This window comes from Dromiciops gliroides, chromosome 6 (assembly GCF_019393635.1).
Source record: "Dromiciops gliroides isolate mDroGli1 chromosome 6, mDroGli1.pri, whole genome shotgun sequence".
Taxonomy (NCBI): domain Eukaryota; kingdom Metazoa; phylum Chordata; class Mammalia; order Microbiotheria; family Microbiotheriidae; genus Dromiciops; species Dromiciops gliroides.
The window spans coordinates 121162762-121180955 of record NC_057866.1 but is presented as its reverse complement, the minus strand read 5'-3'; the positions used below and the strand labels follow the sequence as shown (position 1 = coordinate 121180955).

Sequence of the window (18194 nt, the reverse complement as noted above, 5' to 3'; positions counted from 1 at the left end):
CAATGGGTGTTAAGTGACTTGACCAGGGTCACACAGCTAGTAAGTGTCAAGTGTCTGAGGTCGGATTTGAACTCAGGTCCTCCTGAATCCAGGGGCAGTGCTTTATCCACAGCACCACCTAGCTGCCCCATTTCCAGCCTTCTTACACTTTACTTCCCTTCCTATTCTGAAATTCAGTGACATTCCTTCTCATTAAAACATTATATCTCCCAGCTGCATCCCTTACCATAGGCTGTCCCCCACATTCTCCCTTCTCATCACTTACTCCCTCTCCCCCACTTCTTCTCTGGTGCGTTTCTTCTGGGATTACTTTATACTGTATATATCATGTATGCCTGTCATTGTTTGCTAGTTCACACTATGTGAGCTTCTTGAGAGCAAGAACCACGGCTTTATCTTTCTTTGTATTTTGAGAGCTTAGAACATGGTGATGATATAATTTACAGTCTATGAGAATTGCTGGAATCTTTGAGAGGTTAAGTGACTTGCCTACAATCACACAGCTAATAAATAAACAAACAAACAAACAAATAAAATCAGAAATCAGATTTGAGCCTAGATTTTCCCAAGTCTAACACCATAATCTGACACACAGATTCTATTCCTTCTTCAGCAGTAGCAGAAAACTGAGAGGGAGACTCTGGCAAGAACCTGAAAACCATCAGACATTAGATATACTTCAAAAAGATCATTGCACTCAATTAACCAGGAAAAGTATTGAAAATCTCTAACATATGAGAAATGATTAAAAGGTTATGGATCCTTTGGAAGATCAATAGTTAACCAAATACAGTAGCTATAATGCCTGTGCAATTCTAAAAGCGATTAGATATTTAGTGTGCAGGACAGTTTGAAATAAGGTAGCTCTCCAGGACAAAACGTTTCCTATTTCATTTTATTTTTCCATTTCCTCATTTATATAATGGGGATAAGAACAGGACTCACTTCCCAAGGTTGTTGTGAGGATGAAATGAGATAATATTTGTAAAGCTCCTAGCACTATGCCTGGGCATGTAGTAGCTGCTATATAAATGCTAACAATTATTATGATTTCTTTCTCATAATAGTATATACCTATACCTATATAGATATAGGAATATATATCCATATATACACATAAATATATCTCTCTATCCATATATAATTACATAAAGTATATAAATATACTCTGGATGGCAGGGGTCATGGCATATATAAATTTTGTATCTCTTTCACCATCATGTTCTATATACAGTAGACAGTAAAGGTTTGTTGAATGATTCAGTGGATTCATATTTTGATGTTTCTTGTGAAATCCTTCCTAAAATTCTTGAACTGTATTGTGGAAAACTATGTAATCCAAGCATCCCTGCTCACTATCCTCCATCTATCCCTGATCCCAACAACTCACAACTTTCAATCTCTAGCGTGCAATTCTGTTCATCCAGAGGGTATCTTCGCAGATCCATCATGCAAGCAGCTGTTGTTGTGATCCTGTGAGGAAAAAAAAAAGAAAAAGGAAAATCATGATAAAAATTCATGAGGAAAGTGACATCTGACTACCAGCCATTTTTTAAAAAAATGGCATTCAAAATCTGCCTTTCAAGGAATTAAAAAAAAAATTGACCAGCCTGATGAATTATCCACAACTCTGCCTATACTTCCTGGTATCATAGGGATGGCACCTTTTAATGACTGGCAGTGCTTTTTGAGAGTTCTGTCATTTACTTGATGTCCTAAGAATACTGGAATGATTAGCAAGAGACTTGGATAGTTTTGTCATTGACAAACTCTGTGACTTTTGGTAAATGACTTAACTCCTTTGGTGCTTTAGCTTCCTAAGATGTAAAATAAGGAGTTTGGACTAGATCAGAACTTTTTAATTATTTCTATGTTATGGATCCTTTTGGTAGTATAACAAAACCTATGGACCCCTTCTCAGAATATTTTTTTAAATTAATAATTACTTTTTAACTTCATATAATGAAATACAATGGACTATAAACTTTGTAGTATAAAAGAAAATGTTGATATATAAGCATCAATACATATTTTTCTCTTTTTTCTTTTTAAATTTTTCTTTATTTTATTTTTAATTTATGGAATAAAATAAACATTTCTAGAATATAGCATAATTTTTAAAAAGATGATTGCACATGAAACTGCAAATCTCCTATGTGTAACTTATTATTCATTTAAAACATATAATAAGGGGGCAGCTAGGTGGTGCAATGGATAAAGCACCGGTCCTGGATTCAGGAGTACCTGAGTCCAAACCCAGCCTCAGACACTTGACACTTACTAGTTGTGTGACCCTGGGCAAGTCCCTTAACTCTCATTGTCCTGCAAAAAATAAAAAAAACCCATATAATAAAGGTGTCATGTAAATTTCTTTTCCCCCCCCTTTTCTCCTCTCCTCCAGAGGTGGCTACCATTAGACACAATACACATATACACACACATTTGTATGTATGTGTATTATTCCATACATACTTCTACTTATCAGTTCTTTCTCTGGATGCAGATAGTATCTTCATTCATGTGTTCTTTATGATTAATTTGGGTATTTATAATTGTCAAAATGACTTGCTCAAAGTTGTTCTTAAAATAATATTGCTGTTACTGTATACAATGTTCTCTTGGCTCTGCTCATTTTGCTCTTCATCATTTCATACAAGTATATCCATGTTTTTCTAAGATCAGGCTTGTCATTGCTTATAGCACAATAGTATTCCATCACGATCATATTCCACAATTTGTTCAGCCATTCCCCCACTGGGGCATCCCTGAAATTTCCAGTTCTTTGCCACCCCAAAGAGAGCTGCTATAAATATTTCAGAACATATAGTTTCTTTTCTTTTTCTCTAATCATCTTTGGGACTAGACCTAGTAATAGTACTGCTGGGTCAAAGGGTATTATGAACAAAATACATTTAAAAAAACTATTCACCTTAATAATCCCTCGACTAGATATCTCTAAGTTGTCTTTCAGTTCTAATATTCTATAATTCTAAGACCCAGGAGAGGTTACTCAATCAGTTTTTTTTACTCACTTATTTATTGTATATGAGCTCATCTGATATTTTCTAGGGAACAGTTATGGAGAGAACACAAGGACACTGAGGGAGTAACAACAGTGAAAGAAATGGACACCAAGGACATTTAATTCCATTGAAAAAAAAATTCCTCATGTAAAATTCAGACCGGTTCAAATGTAGAAGAGGCATGGCCAAGTGAAGGGAGGTAGTGAATTAATTTGCATGGGTCGATGCAGAAGAAATTGAGCTGGGAATTCAGAAGAGGCAAAGGACACCAGGTAGAGTCTGAGTCCCTGAATGAATGACTTTGAAGTACAATGAAGATCTTGTTTCCAGCTCCCATCGTGTTGGGAAGCCACTGTAAGATATTTCTACCCCTCTGATTATGTGGCAGATTAGCTGAGTATGTCATGCCTTACCTGCTTCACTTAATTTTAGAGATATGTCTTTGGGTTAGCCAGAAGCTCATGATGATGTCATTGGCCAGCTGCTTTAAACACTGAACTGTTATAGCCAAATAATTTCTGAGCTGGAAGGGACCTCGGGGGTTAGTTAGTCCAAATCATACTTGATCAGGAAGACTACTCTGGAGGATGTACTCTGGAGGCAGGGGCTATGTCATATATAAATTTTGCATCTCCTCCAGCATGATGTTCTGCTCACAGTTGACAATATTATACTATCATATTAATAAGTAATTATTAAGTTTTGACCCATCCTTTTCCTCCTATTTTTGTTAGGACCCCCCCCCTCCACCTCCTGAAAAGGTCAATCAGTTTCTAAAGGGCATGGCTCAGTGATAAGAATATTTCTGAACAACGATCAGTTGGTCTTTGCAGTTTATAATATAAAGGTTTTTCCTTTTCAAACTTTTATCTGCTTCCTATCAACTGATAGAAATATGCATAATATGGGAATGATGCTCTCCTTGAAAGTCTCAAGTCACAGAAGTGATTCTTGGTTCTCAAAAGCTATCAATCTGTATATACTTATCTCAGGGGTACTTGTCTAGAGAGTTGCTTCACCATAAGGAAACAGGAAACAACAACAAAAAAGACTACATTTGGAAAACAAGACTAAATCTGTTCTTTGGGAGAAAAAAAAAGCATATGTCAACAGAGCAAAAGTTCTGAGGGGCTCTAAATCTATGATTGCAAGAAAAGGCTTAAGTTCAGGTGAAGATTCATCCTAGGTAAATGCTATGGGGATCATTCAGCCTTAATGATCTGAATCATATTCCTTTGGAATTAAGGGCCCAAAGAATTATGGAGCCAAGTAGTCACATCAAACGTTAGAACTGTAGCTGGAAGTATTTGCATCTAAGGCCCATGCATGCCCTAAATTATTATTTGGGCTTTCTATTTGACTTCTACCATCAAGGCCTCCTTTTTAGAGGAGTTTGAGAGAATTAGCTGCATGGTTGGCACCAAACTAGGGCGTATCTGATTGGTCACATTTTATGGGGAAGTAGTTAGCCAACTGTTCCTCTGGACACAGATTCCAAGTGTGGGGGCAGGAGGCAACACGATGTGTCTGCTTCTTTTAAAATCAAATCAACAAGCATTTATTAAGCACTTACTATGTGCCAGAAAGGCTATTTGCAATGGTCATTGTGATAATTTGTTTATAGAATTGACCACTGGGCCTGAAAAAGAAATGGGTTATTAAAAGAAAGTGAGCCAAGGGTACTTTAGAATAATGGAATAAATAGAAATCATGTTGCTGTGACTTCCACTGAGTAAGCTCAGAGTTTATGAGGCAGGATTGTTCATCTCTGATCTGAACCTCCCTTTCTTCAGTTGAGCACAGAAGAAAGCATTATGTTTGGCCTTATGGTAATTCTGGGTGTAGATCACCTCTAGCTGCTACACAAAGGGAAAAAAGGTAGTCCATGCCTTCTAGAAACTTAGAATTGAAGACTTTAGGTACTCCACAGAGTAAACAGGCATGCCTGTAAGTGAAAAGTCTAGCAAGATGATGAGTTTAAATAAATGAGTAAATATTATTACCCCAGGCAACTTAGGTAGGAAATTGCCCATTGGTTTCAACTGTAGGTCATACTGTTAGTAAGTGTGTGAGGCTAGATTTGAACTCAGGTCCTCCTAACTCCAGGGCTGGTGCTCTATCCACTGCTCCATCTAGCTGTCCCAAATACAAGCTTTTAAAAAGAATGATCATAGCCTGATAAAAATCGCAGGAGAGCATCTAAGAATCTGAAGTAATATAAGCCTGTGATAATATAAGAAGAGAAATTAAAGCCTCTTTGACAAATGTCAACTCACCCAAAACAAACTGTTGAGTTCACCCATGTTACCTAGTAGGATGTATCCTCAATCACAAAACTTTTCTCTTTCCTATTTCCTCTTGGTTGCCCCTGGGTTGGGTTGAATTAGAATTACACCATGATGCCAGTGGAATAGTCTCCTTAGAGAAACCTCATATCACTCTTTGTAAATGTCACTGGTGAATCACTTAGCCCCTGATGATTTCTGGGCATTCCAACTATGCCAATTTTTTGATGTAGATTGTCCAGAATTATCAATCAACTGAAAAATGGAAAGAACAAAAGTCCTTATACTAAAATAAGAGCAGACTCTAAGTCTGGAAGTAAAAACAACACAGTTCTGGAGAATTCTTGATCAGGTACGGTTTGCTGTGGCCACAAAGAACTTAGCAGGAAGTGGACATCTCCAATTATAAAGGATGATACTAGCTATTCTATAGTAAAGGATTCCTAGGTAAACTAGAGCTACTCATCCAAGCCGCAAGGGAGCCTTTCATTTATATGCTACGCAGTGACCCATCTGGGAATGAGTCTGTGGTGGATGGGTAAATAATTGCTTATGGGTTTGCTGTCTGAGCCACATAGCAAAGCATGATTCTATTGAGAGACCAAACACAGGACCTTGACTTTATGGCGTTCATGAGTCTAAGATGTAATATTGGTAGGAATGAGAGCTAGTTAACTTTGCTAGGAGAAAATCTCTATTTTATGGTCATGGATGGAATCCTAGACCCTGAACATGAATTTTGTAAGCATGTCACAAAGAAAATATCATGAGTAAGGATAAATTAGTGTAAATGAACATCATTACTAAGTCAGTAGCATCACCTTAGTCTGTGAAGGACTGATGAGCCTAAATAAAATATAACTAGACAGTCAATTTGATTCAAACCAATGGAACCTATGTATGTGTGTATATGTATATGTGTATCTGCGTATATCATAAAAATCATTATCATTATGATTCATTATGATTGCTCATAGTGTACATTTAATGTACATTTTATGTTTCTTTACCTTTCCATTTCTCCCTCGAATAAACCTATCTATACTGATACTGTCCATCTTAGAGGGTCAGCTCCTATAGCACCTGTCTCTTGGTTTTGTTCAGTGCCAAGAGGAAGTTAGCATGACTGCCCATTTAGGTTGTTAGGCAATTTGGCAATTAAAAATAATCCAAATAATGTTTCCTCGCAAAGTTCTTGCCCAGTGTCCTCAGGGTAATGCATGGACTTTATCTTCAAGTCATTATGAAGACCATTTAGAGAATGGATGTTTTATATCTTGCTCTAAATTGGTATAGGATAACTAGTAAACGAAAATAAAAGCCAAACTTGGTTTGCTTAGTATCCTACCTATATAGAGTGGCACTTGCTAAATATGTTTTGAGGCTGGTGATGATAAAAAAGATCTACACTGAAAAGAGAGCTTTTTTATCAGATGCTTCCATTCCTTTTTATCTCCTTTGTTTCTATGCCTCTGGTTTGTTTTTCTCCCCTACTGTGTTTTGTAGATCTAGTACAGAATGCTAATAAGACTCTTTTTGGTGCAATCCCAGGCAGTGATTTCCAGGTAATTAGTTGCATACCAAATGTTGTGTAAATGGGCTCATTATTATTCATTTCTGTAAGGCTGGGTGATTCATGAGCCACTTTGTGAATATGAAAAGCAGTTCATAAATCAGAGCCAAAAAGAAAAGAAAAGAATAATAACAGGACAATAATAATTAACAATTCCTTGTCAGGGATCCAGCCCTTGGTCTCAATCACACTGTCACTGTGGATGTCTGGTTGAGTTAGGGAAAGAAATGAGTACTGTCCCAAATTCACATCACTTTTACTTTATTGTCTTCATAAGGAACAAGAGCACTTATTAAATTTCTACCACAGTTGATATTTCTTAATTAGCAATTTACTGAAATATGTATTCAGAAATAGAGGAAGAAGCCTCCCATCATCTTTACTATCAAGTACTCTCTGCAAGTAATCAACCAACTGAGAGGAATTCAAAGAACAAAAGACCCTCCCAGGGTGAAAGGAGACCTTGAGCCTGAAAGTCAAATAAGATCACAGAAGAATTCCAGTGTGTTTGACATGAAGTGTCCCATTTTTAGTGGTCACTGTACAATAAATCATTTTTTATAAATTTTAAGTCAGCTTCTGGTATAAGACTAGGATGAAGTCATCTCCTGACCTTATGTAAAATGTTGATCCTAGAAGGATAGAGTACCAGATTTGGACTCAGGAGGACAGCTCGAACCTTACCCCCAATACTCATTAGCTGTGTGACTCTGGGCAAGCAAGTAAACATCTCTGAGCCCAGGTTTTCTCTTCTGCCAAATGAGGAAGGAAGGCAATACCTGAAGTACTTCCCTCACAGACTTGCTATGGGGCTCAAATTATATAATAATTATGATGACAATGATAATAATAGCATTTGTTTTAAGGGTTTGCAAATACTTTACAATTCTATCTCATTTTATTTTCACAACAACCCTGGGAGATAGGTACTATTATTATCCTCATTTGACAGATGAGAAAACTGAGGATAGGAGAGGTTAAGTGACTTGTTCAGGGTCATATAGCTAGTCTGCATTTGTCAGGTCTTCCAAACTCCATACTTAAGGTCACACAGATGGTAAGTGACTGAGGCCAAATTTGAACTCAGGTCTTCCTGACTCCAAGTCTTGCTCTCCCTCTGCTGAACCACCTGGCTCTATCCACAGTACCATCTAGCTAACTACATCTTTGTCCATAAAATATGCAAAGAACTTTGCAAACCTTAAAAAGCCATATAAATTAAAGATGATAATAGCAACAATAATAAAAGGCACAAAGTAGGGGACCTTATGAATCCATTTCATTCCATTGAGGTATACTCTTAGGCATATGCTTCTTTGCTGTCGTATAAATACCAGTGGAAGTATGTAATGTGAATATCTATAAGGCTGCCAATTCTGGGAATGAGGACATTTATCCTGTATCCCCAATTCTACAGAGAGGGATACACTGAACTAAAATTCTTCCAACTAAAGTAGTAGGTGCTAAGGATAAATTTACATTGGCTATGCTATGGCAGCCATGATATCTATGGACATTTCCCTCTGGGTTTATAGGATCTGAACAACTTTACAGGGACAGAATCCTTATTGTAGAGTGATATTATGACCACAGTAATAGTCTCTCCACTCCATTAAATTAAGCATCTCTGGGGAAGGTCAAAATTCCCCAGGTCAGCTCTATCAAAGTAAGACAAGCAATAATGACCCAAGACCCCTTCATACAGAGTTTGAATATCACCTAGCTGCCATCTCCTCAGGTATCTTCCCTCCCACCACTAGCATGAATCAGTACCAGTTCTTAAGTGTAGACTTTGCTCCTTTCCCTCCATTCCTGGTTCTGCTCCATCCAGATAATAACCTTATAGAAACCCACAAGACATTACTGGTTTAAGGAGGAAGGTTACCCATTTTCTCTGGGGCCCCCAAGGGATGACCAATTCTATGCAGGGGCCCAAAAGACCAGATCTGTTTCCACCATTCTTCTGGACTCTCCTTCATAACGTAAATGACACGATGGTATATAGACCTTTTTCTCTGTTCCCTCCTCATTCCCCACTCTCAACCCATATTTTGTGGCTATCAGTACAACACTAAAAATTTCCATTTATTATCATTTTATTACTCCATGATTAGCCCACTTCTTTTTCTGGTCTTACCTATCCTTGATGAAATCTTTTATGCTACTTTTTTCATGTCAAGTCATCATTAGTAATACAGACCATCCCAAACATCTTAGAAACTTTGTATACTATGATATATTTCTGCCCCCCAAGAATATTTCCATTGCCTACAATTTTGATTTGTCTGAGATGTTGGTATTCCAAGATTCATAGGCATAGAGCAACACTGGGAGAATATAGGTGCTATAAAGGTGGGTTTTGGTATCAAGGAAAATCTCGGAATTATTAAAACTGCCACATAATTTCCTAGAGGTATTCCACTTCAAATCTGCACTCAGCTCATTTGTTCATATGTAATTCCTGTCCAAGATATCTATACTGATGGACTGACTCAGTGGGCTATCCATTCAATGACTTTTTATAATCTGGGCAGTACACATTCTTCATCCATTTGACTTTTCCTATGTAGGTTTCTGGGCCAATTTTTTGTGGCAATGGCTCTAATTGAAGAGACCTTTCAATTTTCTGGGGCTTCATGAAACCAGCATAATATCCCATGCAAATTGGAAACTCTGAAAACCTCTTCTAGGGAATCTTTTCCATTTAGATGTTGAGGAAGAGATTCTCTTCTAAAAGATAAGCATACATTGCCATGTTTTATTCCTATAATTAGAATATTTTTTAAAAATTCTGTAGTTCCATCTATAAAGGGATGTTCTGTGATCTGAACTTCATCTTCATGGTTATTCGGTTGACTGAGAGGTATAGAGAATACAAGATCCTGTTGTGTGGTTTAATGATTAGTAATGGGGTCTGGCACGTGTTCAGCCTCCATCAGCTTGCTAAGATGGTGTTTCCATGTGGACATAGATGTGGAGACATCATCTTCCTAAGCTGAAAGGGTGTGCACATGCATCACATTCCCATTACAATCACAAAAATCACTTTTGATCATAGAGCAAAGCACAAACTTCCAGGCTCTCTTCAAAGTTTCTCCTATACATATGGTAAACAATAAATTGATATTCAACAAGCATACTACTGCAAATAAAGCAATGGCTTTGAGACCTACCATCCCTAAAACAGGCAGGATAAATCATATCTAGCTCTGGAAATAAGAGACGACATCCAGAGTACAGGCAGTGCTCCTGAGATATAACAATTATTTTTCCATAAACAGAAATTGTCCTTACTTGTATGAGTCTGGGCTGAAATTAAGGCAAGTAATAGAATTGAAACAAATATCTGACAGAAATGAGACAAAACTCGCTCCAGGTGAATTTCATTTATGGATTTTTGAGACTGAACCTTGTCATCACCCTCTGCTGAGTTTCAGAGGCTTGCTTTCTGTTCCAAATCATTTGAAGTCAGATGAGTTCAACTTAGTGGAAGGGTTCTTAACCTGGGATTTGTGAAATTGTTTTCTTTAAAAATATTATGATACTTTTATTTTATATTAATTGGTTCCCTTTGTAATCCTACACATTTTATTTTATGAATTAAAAAAATGCTAAGAGGAGGTCTATGGGATTCACCAGACTGCCAAGACACGTTAAGAATCCCTGACATAGAGGTTGAGCATTTGGTTAAGATTTTCAGATTTCCACCAAACTTAAATTCAGAATATTGTTAATTGTAGGACAGGGAAGCTGAAAGTACTTGCCTGAGGAAAATAAAGCTTAAAAATTGGAAAGTGACTTTTTACACTTGTAACCCCAAGTTACAGAATTTCAGACAGCTTGGATGACTACATTAATATTAAAGCCAGGTTTCTCTTTTTATGATTTCATACGTATAACGATCTAGAATAGTCAGGCCCCATGTACTGTGAATTATGCCTAGTTTCTCTTCCATTAATTTCCCGCAAAGGGTAGTGAGGTCACCATCAAAGCCGAAGAGGCTCCTGAGCTAATTGAAATGTAAACTGTTGGAGGGGTCAAAAGGCTATCCATTTCTACTGAAATTTTCAAAAGGATCAAAACCCTTCTCTAGCATCGCTGGGGAGACAGCTGTAATTAACATGGAAAATAGAATAGTGACCACCAATCTGGCATCTCTAACAGGACAGGTGAACCCCAGAGTGGCCCCTTCTCTTAAATGGTAACTGCTGCTGTGAGCAAGAAACAGCTGCCTCTGAGCCTCTTAGAGGCGGAATAATCATAAAGAAAACGAGAGGTCATGAAGCTGATGTTTCCCCTGCAACTGCCTTTGTTTCCAGATGGCAAAATGGGTGTATTTCTCCAAAGTAGGTAGGTTCGATCAACAGTTCTTTCTCTACTTATAGGTGTGTTTGAAAGCAGATTGAGCAGAGTCTAAATTATATCTCCCTTCCTCACTAGATAATCACTAGTTGACCTCCTTCCACAGACTTTTTACTTCTCATTTTACATATATTTTTACAGTAATGGTGTAATTTCATTGCTAAGGAGGATCTCCTGGCAAGGGAAATGACCTCTATTAATGTAGATTGGCACCTGCTCTGTCTTTTATACTACTTAGAGAGTGTCAGAAGTACTCAGAATCTAAGGGATTTGCGCTGGGTCACATGGCCAGTATTAAGTGCCTGAGGAAGGAATCGAACCCAGGTCTTTCTAACTCTAAGCCTGGCTCTCTGTTCACTATGCCTAAGATTCTCTTTTCTGGGAATATATCTAATGCTGGAATGGCAATCAGATACCACCTAGTCCCATGTTCTCATTTTACAAATGAAGAAACTGAGGCCAAGGGTAATTCATTTACTTTCCTAAATGTACAGAGTTAGCACATTTCAGAGCTGGGTTTTGAACTCAGGTCCTCTCATGCCAATGTCCTTAATAATATCTTTTGTGTTAAAAACACTGGAGAGCATAGGAATAAATGGAGCTTACCTTAAAATGATAAGTAATATTTACCTAAAACCATCAGTGGGCATTATCTATGATGGGGATAAGCTAGAAGCTATTCTAATAGAGTTGGGGGTGAAGCAAGAATGCTTATTATCACTGCTATTATTTAATATGGTACTAGCTATAGCAATGAGAAGAAAAAGAAATTAAAGGAATCAGAATAGGTAAGAAAGAAACAAAACTATCACTCTTTGCAGGTGATATGATGTTATACTGAGAAAATCCTAAAGAATAAACTAAAAACTACTTAAAATTAACAACTTTAGCAAAATTGCAGAATACAAAATAAACCCACATAAATCATGAGCATTTCTATATATTACCAACAAACTCCATCAGCAACAGATAGAAAGAGAAATTCCATTGAAAATAACTGTAGGTAATATAAAATACTTGGTAGTCAACCTGCCAAGACAAACCCAGGAACTATATGAACACAACTATAAAACACTTGTCACAAAAATAAAGTCAGGTCTAAACAATTGGAAAAAAGTATTAATTGCTTATGGAGATAATATAATCAAAATGACAATGCTACATAAATTAATCTACTTATTTAGTGCCATTCCAATCTATAAAAAGTTATTTTATAGATCTAGAAAAAAGTAACAAAATTCATCCAGAAACACAAAAGCTTAAGGATATCAAGTTAATCCATAAAAAAAAATGAAAGAAGATGTGCTAGCTGCATCAGATCTCAAACTGTATTATAAAGCAATAATTATCAAAACAATCTGGTACCGGCTAAGAAATAGAGTGGCGGATCAGTGGAATAGAATAGCTATAAATTACAATATAGTAAATGACTATAGTAATCTAGTATATGATATACCCAAAGATTCAAGTTTTTGGAACAAAAAAATCATTATTTGACGAAAACTTCAGAGAAAACTGGAAAACAGTATGGCAGAAACTAGGTATAGAACAAGTCTCACACTTTATACTAAAATAAGGTCAAAATGGGTACATGATTTACACATAAAGGGTGATACAATAAGCAAATTAAGAGAACATGGAATAGTTTATCTGTCATATTTATGGATAGGGGAAGAATTTAGGACCAAGGAAGATATAGAGAACATTACAAAAGGTAAAAGACAATTTTGATTATATATAATTAATGAGCTTTTGCATAAACAAAACCAATGCAACCAAAATTATAAAGAAAGCAGAAAACTGGGAATCAGTTTTTGCAACAAATATTTCTGGTAGGGGGCAGCTAGGTGGCACAGTGGATAAAAACACCAGCTGTGGATTCAGGAAGACCTGAGTCCAAATCCGGCCTCTTGACATTTGATACTTACTAGCTGTGTGACCCTGGGCAAGTCACTTAACCTTCATTGCCCTGCAAAAAACAACCCCCCCCCCCAAAAAACCAAGTATCTCTGGTAAAGGCTTCATTTCTTAAATATATAGAGAACTGAGTCAAATTTGTAAAAATACAAATTATTCCCTAATTGATAAATGGTCAAAGGATATGAACAGGCAGTTTTCAGAAAATCAAAGTTATTTAGAGTCATATAAGAAAATGCTCTAAATCACTATTGATCAGAGAAATGAAAATTAAAACAATTCCAAGGTATCACCACACACCTAGCAGAGTGGCTAATATAACAAAAAAAGGAAAAATTTTGGATGGTAGAGGGAATGTGAGAAAACTGAGACACTAATCCACTGTTAGTGGAGTTGTAAATGGATCTAACTATTCTGGGGGAGCAATTTGGGACTATTCCCAAGGGGTACAAAACTGTGCATACTCTTTGATTCAGCAATACCACTGTTAGGTTTATATCCCAAAGATATCAAAAAAGAAAGAAAAAGACCTATTTGTACAAAAATATTTATAGCAGCTTTTTTTTGTGGTGGTGGCTAAGAATTGGAAATCAAAGGGATGCCCATCAATTGGGGAATGGCTAAACAATCTATGGTATATGATTGTAATGGAATATTATTGTGCTATAAGAAATGACAAACAGGATGATTTCAGAAAGGCCTGGAAAGACTCATGAACTGATGTGTAGTGAAGTGAGCAGAACCAGGAGAATGATGTGCACAGTGACAGCAATATTGTTCAAGGAAAAACTGTAAATGACCTAATTATTCTCAGCAATATATTGATCCAAGACAATCCCAAAGGACTAATAATGCAGCATACTATCCACCTCCAAAGAAAAAACTGATACTGACTGAACACAGTCAATGCTATTTTCTTTTATTTGTCTTCTTATACAAAATGACTAATATGGTAATGTTTTACATAATTGCACATGTTTAACTTATATCTGATTGCTTGCCACCTCAGGGATGGGGGAGGGAGGAATAGAATTTGGAACTCAAAACTTTAAAGAAAAATGTTTATTAAAATAATATATTTTGTGCCTTTTATTGTGCATAAGTTACCGCTTGCAGTCCATTATAATCTATTTATTATTTCTATTTTCCTTTGGGTTATTTTTAATTTATAATTTTTAAGACAAAGCATGTATTTGAGAGAAAGTATATTTATAAATATTTTGAATGCATCAAATCTAATAATTCTATCACGCCTCTGTGACAGGCTTCAAAAAGCTAAAAAACCTGGTTTTTAGCTTATCATGGAGTACAGGCATACTCACCAAATGAAGAAATGTTAAATGTCTCTCATAATAAAAAACATAATTCTTCTAAATATTTCCTTTTTCTATATAGCTTTAACATTAAGCTTATTATCATTGTATCATAATTATTATTGTAAAAGTTACATATTCAGATCTCTATTTGTCCATAGTCGTCATGGTGTAGTGCATTACCCTCAAAGCTGAGATCTGAATTAAAGTCCTATCCCTAACACATACTGGCTGTATGGCCTAGGGCTAATGACCTAACCTCTCTGTACCTAGAAGCTGTAAAGAAGTCTTAGACAGGACTAGGTAGGTTTTTTGGGAGGGCTTAAAAATCAATGAAATATCAAGTCCAGTCCCCATCTATATATCTAATGTACTCATCCAAAATGCATCATTTATATTCCCTTCACACAGAAGTTTCCCTCAGGATGATAGATCTATATCAGGAAGACCTAAGACATCATTTAATCCAACTCCCTCATTTTACAAATGAGGAAACGGAGGGCACAGGAAAGTTAAGTGACTTGCCCAGTTACATTCATATGAAGTATCAGAAGGGGTAGCTAGGTGGCGCAGTGGATAAAGCACTGACCCTGGATTCAGGAAGATGTGAGTTCAAAACTAACCTCAGACACTTGACATTTACTAGCTGTGTGACCTTGGGCAAGTCACTTAACCCTCATTGCCCCGCAAAAACAAACAAACAAACAAACAAACAAACAAAAAGTATCAGAGATAGAATGCAATCAGACTCTGAAGGATGCATCCGATTCAATTACATGTGATACAATGACTATGAATTGTTTGCTTTTTAAGGTCAAAGTAATACTTTGCTTTGTAGGTCTGGAGTGTTTCATTTCCCTTAATTTCTTTAAACATTTAGTATTAATCAATTAAATATTTTAATAGCTAGCATGTTTGTGTAGCATTGTAAGGTCGGAGAAGTGCTTTACATATGTTATCTCATTTGATCCTTGCAAGAACCCTGTGACATAGGTATCCTCATTTTAATGTAGTTTATTTGGCTAACAATTAATCTCCTATTGTTTAATCAAACTATTCATTCCCATTTTACTTTTAGAATCTCTTACATTCCTTCTTTTCAGAAGACATTTCTGGGGACATGAAAGTAGGCCCTTGTTACAAGGACCACATTTTCTACACATTTAAGTGCTTTACACTTCAATTCCTTAGCTCTTTCTCCTTTAAATTCTGTAGTTAGTTCTACAAATAGCTAACAGTTATAGAGCTTTAAGCTCTTCATGAAGAGCTTTACCTATCTTATTATTATTACCTATCTTATTTAATTTGATTTTTCAGACCCTGTGAGGTAGGTACTATTATTATCCCCATTTTACAGATCAGAGAACTGAAGATCAAAGTGATTAAAAGATTTGCCCAGGATAAGAAAGCTATAGGCAATATTTACTTTTTATTCTAAGTTGAGCACTCTACTATACTTTGCTGTCCCTCTAGGTAGGGCTAAACCTAGATTTCTGGAAGTTTGAACCTTCCCCATAGTTTATAGAGATAACTAGGACCAATGCTACACAAAACTGTTAAGTAAGAGAAATGTTTGTCTTTCAAAGGACACTTCATTTAAATACATTTAGGGCAATTGGTCTATGGGTTTGCTCCTTTCTTCTCTTCCCCATTGTGTTAAGCAGACACCCAGAATGGGAAAAAAATCAAGTTATCTGGAAGGAAAATTTACTAACAACAATCCATGCAACAAATAAAGAAAATTTAAAGGGAGGAGGAAACCCCAATGGGCAAGTAACACCTGGAGGAAAAGGAAGGGGAAGAGTGGAGGGAGGGTGAACTCACCAGGTTCTCATAGTTGAGAATGTCAGGCAAAGTACAAAATTCTGGCCAGGTATCTCAGTTATTATGTGTATCTATGATTTAGATCAATCCTTGTGATTATATTGGTTCCAAATCTTGTGATTGTATTTAGTTTGGTGTAGCAGTACTCTTCATTTGTAATCCCTGGCAGTTTATGTCAACATTGCCCACCCTCAAAACTTCCCATGATCTTTCTGTTTCTCTTTCCAGCTGGGAAAAAACTTTACTTCCCATAAGTCCCTTTCTAATAAGGGACTACATCTCCATTAACACTTAAATGCTTTATTTTCTATTTCCCTATGTGTCTTCCTTGTGTTATGTTATAAACAGGTGTTAGTGGATTAACCTAATAAAATTAGATTAAATTCATCTGTGACCATGTAATGGTTAACTAATAAGAAACTCCTCCTAGGTAACACCCCCCAATCATTGACCCAGTTAAATTCATGTATTTGAGAAAGAACAGCCCCTGTTGAAAGATTCTAAAAGTAATCTACAACAAGACTCTTTCGGCACCTCAAATTACCACACATGTAGGTGGTCATCTCCACTGAATATTTATAGAGCCAGCCATGCAAATAATTCTCCTGTGTTATAGCAAGACTTTCCCATAGTTCTTTTATTCCTCATGCAGGCTCTCTTCTTACATAGTCCTCCAATTAATTGTTTTGTCATATGAAACTAACATAGATAAATGTTTTTAAGTAGTAGCTAATTAACTTCAATTTCCCTATCTATAAGATAAGGTGTTGGACTAAAATGATAACCAAGGTCACTTCTAGCTCTAAAATTTTGTAATCACATCTGGCATGTTGGTAGTGTTTAGTTGTTTTCAGTCATATCTGATTCTTTTTCACCCCTTTTGGGATTTTCTTGGCAAATAGATTGGAGTGGTTTGCCATTTCCATCTCCAGTTCGTTTTATAGATGAGGACACTGAGGCAAACAGGGTTAAATGATTTGCCCAGGGTCACACAGCTAGTAATGTCTCTGGCCATATTTGAATTAAGGTCTTCCTGACTCCAGGCCTGGCACTCTATCTACCATGCCACGTAACTGCCCTCACTTGGCATAGGACAAAATTGAAAAGACAAAAGGGTTTTAACCAGCATAGGATTAAGGTTGAAAACTGATTGGGGGGGGGTGGGAAATGATGGATTGTTGAATACAGATTAACTGGTTTTGGTCTAGGCTAGTTAGTGTGAGAAAGGCATTTTTAAAAGAATCATGGATTTTTAATTATTAAATAATTGCTACAGTTTCAGGTATGACTACAACTGAAAGATGAAGTGTTTTCAGGGATGTTGTTTGAATTCAAGTTCCACAGTGATAGCAAGTCTGTTTTGACAGACTCAGTTTATTCAAACTAAACCTTTAGAAGGAAGGGGAGATAGTGCAGAAATTTGGACCCTTGAAAGGTTATGGCTCTCTGGTTGTTTGTTCAGAGGACAGGGAATTGTAAACCTCTTAGTGGATACTCACTGTGTGCTTTATATCACCAAGGATGATTTTAGGATATAGAAGATGAATTTCACCATCTCTCTTTTACTGTGCATGGGCATTGTCTGCTTCTCATATTTCTCATGATCTGTTTTGGTCCTGGAGGTGACAACTCAGCCAAAAATGAATACATCAATGCCATATTGATCTTGGGCTACAGCTTCCTTCCTTCCTTCCTTCCTTCCTTCCTTCCTTCCTTCCTTCCTTCCTTCCTTCCTTCCTTCCTTCCTTCCTTCCTTCCTTCCTTTCTTCCACAAACAGTTATTGAGTCCTTTCTGTGTGCTCATAATGAGAGAATGTATGTGGAAGTGCTATACTATTGTCTATATGTAACTCTTCATTTGAGTTTTCCTAATACATACTTTATCTTTGAAGATCAG

At 36.6% G+C, this 18194-nt stretch overlaps 1 protein-coding gene across 2 annotated transcripts in view; it reads right to left on the bottom strand.

Moving 5' to 3' along the window:
- GABRB1 (gamma-aminobutyric acid type A receptor subunit beta1) overlaps positions 1-18194 on the bottom strand; it is a 433528-nt gene that overhangs the window by 78598 nt on the left and 336736 nt on the right. For both annotated transcript variants that reach the window (XM_043970567.1, XM_043970569.1), the window contains exon 5: positions 1391-1473. In XM_043970567.1, coding sequence (XP_043826502.1) covers positions 1391-1473 — 83 coding nt within the window. The remainder of the gene's footprint in view (positions 1-1390; positions 1474-18194) is intronic.